The 5,374-nt window shown below is 58.3% G+C and overlaps 1 protein-coding gene across 1 annotated transcript; it reads right to left on the bottom strand.

Annotated features, from left to right (window-relative positions):
- Nucleotides 1-753: 753 nt before the first annotated feature.
- On the bottom strand, nt 754-1,780 carry NANOS1 (nanos C2HC-type zinc finger 1). The gene has a single exon (XM_064431453.1). It carries the CDS (start codon nt 1,690-1,692, stop codon nt 922-924), a length of 771 nt encoding a protein of 256 aa, XP_064287523.1. The 5' UTR covers nt 1,693-1,780; the 3' UTR covers nt 754-921.
- Nucleotides 1,781-5,374: the final 3,594 nt, after the last annotated feature.

Here is a 5,374-nt window from a genome sequence, read left to right as displayed (position 1 = left end):
CCAGAGTGGTCCAGGACTTCAGCCTAATTCTTATGCTTTGTACAGTCGGTGTAGAGTTAAGGATATTTGTTATCCACATGGGTAGATCTCTTTTACTTGCAAAGAGTTAAAGCCACATTCTCTGAACTGTCGAAAACAAACAACCTCCCTTTCTTCCATTCTCCTACGGTCACAGCTTTCTGCTTTGTCCAGGTCTCTTTCCACCAGGCTCCACCACAAACACAGCTGCATCAAGGCTCGCTCCACTGCCACTCTCGCTGCCTTTCTGTCAGCAGCAAGGCTCGCTTTGCACTCTAGCCCGGAGTGTTTCCAAACACGCACTTGGCTGTTTTCTCCCCTCAGACCTTCCCTAAAGCTGAGTATTCCACACGGGGACCAGCGCCACGGGTGCCCACGGGAGGAAGGGCGCTGCGACTCCGGGAGCAGCTGGGAATGACCGAAGGCAGGTCCGACGGCGATTTGCACACCGGGTTTAGAACGGTGGGATGTTCTCTCTAAGAGCTGCAAGGCGGAGTGTTGTACCCTAATTAAACACCCTGCTATTAGCCGGCAGTGCAGAACGGCTCTCCCGCCCGCGGTCCCGCAGCGCAAGGGCCGGGGGGCGGCAGAAGCGGCGCTGCCCGGGCACCGGGGACCCCCGGGCACCGGGGACCCCCGGGCACCCCCGGGCACCGGGGACCCCCGGGAACCTCCCCGGCCCAGCCCCAACCCTCGGAGCCCCCGCGCACGCCCGCCCAGTCAGACCTCGCCGTCTCCATAAAAACCACATATAGATATATATTTTTTTCTTACAATAAACAAACACAGCGCATCCCCGCCTCGCAGCGCCGGGCTCCGCGCGTTCCAGCGCGCAGCGGCCGCCGCGGGCCGGGGCCGGGGGCCGGGGCAGCGCCGCAGGGCGAGCCCCGGGGGTGCCGGCCGCTAGCGGCCCTTCCTGCCCAGCGCGGTCCGGTGCCGGAGCTGCCGGGCCGCCGGCACTTTGGACAGCGGGCAGTACTTGATGGTGTGGGCATTGTCGCCGCTGGCGCCGCAGAGCGGGCAGGTGTAGCGCCGCAGCACCGGGCACAGGACGCGGCCGTCGGGTCCCTTGAGGATGTGCGTGGTGTAGAGGGCCACCGCCTCCTTGTTGTTCCGGCAGAAGACGCAGACCTGCAGCTCGGGCTTGAGCAGGCGGGAGGCGGCCCGCGGGTGCGCCGGCAGCCGCCCCGCCACCACCAGCCCGCCCCAGGCGTGGGCAGAGCCCTCCCGGCCCGGGTGCTCCCCCGAGCAGTCCAGCACCACGGCGGCGGGCCCGCCGCGCCCGGGAAACGGGCTGAAGTCGGCGAAGCGCTCCTCCAGCAGCCCCTCGCCGTGGTGATGGTGGTGATGCCCGCACAGCTCCAGGTCGTGCAAGTCCAGCGCGCCCTCGAAGTACGGCCCCGCCGCCTCTTCCTCCTCCTCCTCCTCTTCCTCCTCCTCCTCGGCCGGCGGCACGGCGGCCGCTACCACCACCGAGGGCGGCTCGGGGCCGAAGCCCTTGCCGGGCCGCACGGCCTTGGTGATGAGCGTGGCCAGCCCCAGGTAGTCGTTCCAGGAGTTGAAGACGTTCCCGCAGGCGCTGTGGCTCCGGCCGCCGTAGCGGGCGCCCGGCAGGCACTCCACGGGCGGGAGGTGCCGGTGCTGCTCCAGCTGGGTGCCCGGGAATGCCTCCATGGGAGCGGCCCCTCCCTCGCGCGCGGTGCGGGCCGCGCCGTCCGCTCCGGGGCCGCTCCCGCTCCCGCCGCCTCTGCGAGCGCGCGGCCGCGCGGAGCGCCTCAAGTAGGGGGCGGGGGCGCGGCCGCCGCGCTCCCATTGGCTCCCGGAGAGAGCTTCCCCGCGCTCATTGGTTGAGAGGCGATGGGGGCGTGGCTCGGCTGCGGTCGGGGCGCGCTCCGGTCCCGCAGGTGCGGAGAGACCGGGACCGGGGACCGGGACGGAGATGGAGATGGGGACGGAGATGGGGACGGAGACGGGGACGGAGACGGGGACAGAGATGGAGATGGGGACCGGTGCCGGTGCCGGAATCAGGAGCGGGACCGGGACAGAGACTGGGATTGAGACTGGGACCGGAATCAGGAGCAGGACCGGGACTGGGATGGGGATGGATATCGGGACCGGGATCGGAGTTCTGCCCGGGACTGGGACCGGAATCAGGACCGGGATCGGGACCGGGATGGGGAGCGGAGCCACAGGATGATCCGGGAGCAGCGCTGCCGCTCCGGGCACTGGCAGCGGGGAAGGCACAGAACAAGTTCAGCGCTGTACCGGGGGAAAGAGGCTCCAGCGAGCCCTGTAAACTCATGGAGATGGAGTATCAGGCGCCTTCCCATTGGTGCCAATAAGTTGTGTGGGGCAGAGGTGATTTCTTCTTTGCACCCCTGTTAGAAGTGGGTTTTAATTATTAAATTAGAGAAGGTTTGGCTGGGGTCTCAGGTGAGGTACGTGCCCTCACTGGATGCTGCTCAGGTATGGGGAACCAGTCTGGAATACTCAGCCCTAGGAAGGGATGGGCCTGAGGTAGGCTGTGCCTGTGAGTGATGGACAGGCACCCTGGGCAGCAGGACAGGCAGCAGTGTCCCACCCCACACACCTGCTGGGCCTGCTGAGCCCAGGTTTTGGTGGCCCAGCCCTCACCCCTCTGGTCAGTCCTTGCAGGGCAGGTGCCATGCTACAGAACAAGGAACTGTGGTGAATAAATGCAAGCCCCCTTTGCTGCCCCTGATGGTTCCCATCCTGTCAGGCCACCCAGAAACCAGATCCTGCTTTGGGAAGCATCAGGTGTGCTTTTCCATTTGGGCAGGAGGAGTTGACAATGCAAAGATCCTATTAATTTCCAGCCCCTGGTGAGGGCTGCTGGGCTGAGCAGGGTGGGTGGGGTTGTGTCAGAGGTAAATATTTTTGCACAGCCCTGATTTGTCAGTCTAACAGATGCTCCTCTGGCAGGTAAAGCAGCTTTCCAATGTGTTTTGTTTGCATCTGGAATGGGCAGGTTTCGTAAGCTCAGATGTCAGGAGTACCTCCCCAGGGGCACCACGAGGCTGGATCTGCCTCCCCAGCCACATGAAGTGCCTGGGACGTGGGTGTGCCAGGGACCAGGGAACAACAGGGATGGCTGCGGGGAGCAGAGCTGGCTGGAAGCAGTGTTTCACAGCATAAATGCTCTGGCTGGGAAATGGGACTCCCTTCAGTACTGAAAACATTCACAGAGGGAGTTCTGTTCCACACCACATTGTGTGGGACACGGTTCTGCACTGGGAATGGCAGAGGTAACAGATGGGTGACAGGGCTCAGGGTGATCAGTCAGAGTGGTCGAGCATCACTTCCTGGAGCAATTGTTGTATCTCATCTCCTGCAGACACTTTAAGAGGCAGAGTGAATAATTTCACATCACTGCTGTAGCAGTGTAACTACAGGCAGAGAGGAAAATGGCCCTGTTCCCCTCCCTGCCAGTGCAGGGAGTGATGAAGAACCTGGAGCAGCATAAAAAAATATCATTGGGAAAATATTGTGAAGGATAGACACCTGTCACCAGCAGTGCAGTAACAGCATCCCCTGTTTGACCAACAGCTCAGCAGAGCTCTCGTGCCTTGGTAATCCAAGTGTTTGGGGGGTGTTGCAGGAGTTTTTCACTCCTTTCTTTGCCCAGACTTTTGCCCGTGGACCTGCATGTTCCAGGTGTTGAGCAAAGACTCAACAGCTCCACTCAGGTCCCTGCAGAGCTGTCAGGCATTGTCAGACTTGCAGCTGATTGGGGTCACCCAGCCATGGTGCTGGTGCAAGAGCAGGGAATCCCACTGCTGGCATTGGGATGAATCAATGTCTTGGTGAAACTCACCAGTTTCAAGCAGTAAACAAAATATGTGGTCAAGAAGAGCTAATGGACAAACAGCTGCTTCTAGGAAGGGTTGGTGTTTTGGTGCACTTTGAAACGTTCTACATTTGAAACACTGAGAACTGCATGAAAAACTACTGCTTTGTCCTCAGCTGGAAGCTGGGATATTTCTGAGTGTGCCAAAGTACCCTTATGGAGCCCTTGTCAGGACTTGGGCAGTGCAGGAGCACAGCTGTCGTCTCATGTGAGTTCTTGTGGCAGGCTGCAGAGCAACCCTGGCAAACTCTCATCTGGAGCAGAATGACAAACAGCTGTTGGCACTGGGAATTCAACACCAGGGTTCAAACCCTGCCCAGCCAAGGGGAAAGTTTTCTGCTCCCTCAGACCACCGAGAAACCGTGTCAGAAATTTGGGCTGATCTGAGCACAGGAAGCCACCAGCTCTGCTGGGGTCTGAGAAATCTGCTTGGGGGAGCTCCCACTGGCCATAGGAGTTTGTAAGGTCCAAGATTGCTCCTGGGAATGCACACACACACACACACACACAGAGATAGATGTATGAAATCTGGGGATGTGCCAGCTGCAGGTGAGTGAGGCCTTTGTTTGGGCTTGGAGGAAAGATTTCTTTCTTCATATTAAAGCAAAAATGATCTAACAAATGACTTAACCAGAATGATAGAAGGATTTAAGCACAGAGGGGTTTGAGTGCATGCAGGACAGCTGTCAAGTTTAGAGAGGAGATTAGCAGTTCATTTGAGAGATACATTAGGAAAGGGCTTACTCTGGGGGGCTGTGACTCCCCTGAGGCTGGGCAGGATTTACTGCCTGTAAGTGTTGATGTATTGTGCACGTTGTGAAGCTTGCCATCCCAGCAGCTTTGATATGTTCCAGCTTTTCTTCAAAACCCCCGTGGATTTTAAAGTGGCTTTCGTTTAATGTGGGAGATGTTGACAAGCTCCCCCAGGAGGCTGGCAAGTTCTCGGAAGGGTCTTTTTACAATATTAGCTTCACCACCACTTCTAGAAGACTTTCCCCCCCTCCTCTGGAATATCAGGGAGTGGTTTGTTTCTGACAGCACTGAAAATACACGAGGTGCCTGCTGACACAGGGAAGATATGCCCTGTGCTGCTTGGACTCCCAGCCTGGTGTTCAGCAATCCTATCTAAAGCTTTTGGCTTAACAGATGATGCTTTGGAAAGCTGAAGTTTATAGCACAGAGCAATCCTGTTCAGAAGATTGGAAGCAGCTGGTGGGACTCACATGGGTGGGTTAGGATTTAGTGCAGGATACAAACACAAGTGATGGAAGCAGAGCTTCAGCCTGGGCCCCAGTGCTGTTGCTCAATGTGATACCTCAGGTTTTAGCTTTTATATTTTTCAGATTCTGTGCTGCTTTAGTGTGTGGATCTGGGCTTCACATGAGGGGATGGCGAGCTCTCTGCACAGAGCAGGGACACAAAACAATTCCTGCTCCATCTGGGAACCTAGGACAAATGATCCCAATCTCAGCCCAAGAGCACAAACCC

Source organism: Passer domesticus, chromosome 8, assembly GCF_036417665.1.
Source record: "Passer domesticus isolate bPasDom1 chromosome 8, bPasDom1.hap1, whole genome shotgun sequence".
Classification (NCBI taxonomy): Eukaryota; Metazoa; Chordata; class Aves; order Passeriformes; family Passeridae; genus Passer; species Passer domesticus.
The sequence above is the reverse complement of the archived record's forward strand: the minus strand, read 5'-3'. Positions and strand labels throughout refer to the sequence as shown.

Excerpts from the sequence above, each read along its gene's own strand:
- NANOS1 (XM_064431453.1), bottom strand. The coding sequence starts at position 1,692 with ATGGAGGCATTCCCGGGCACCCAGCTGGAGCAGCACCGGCACCTCCCG.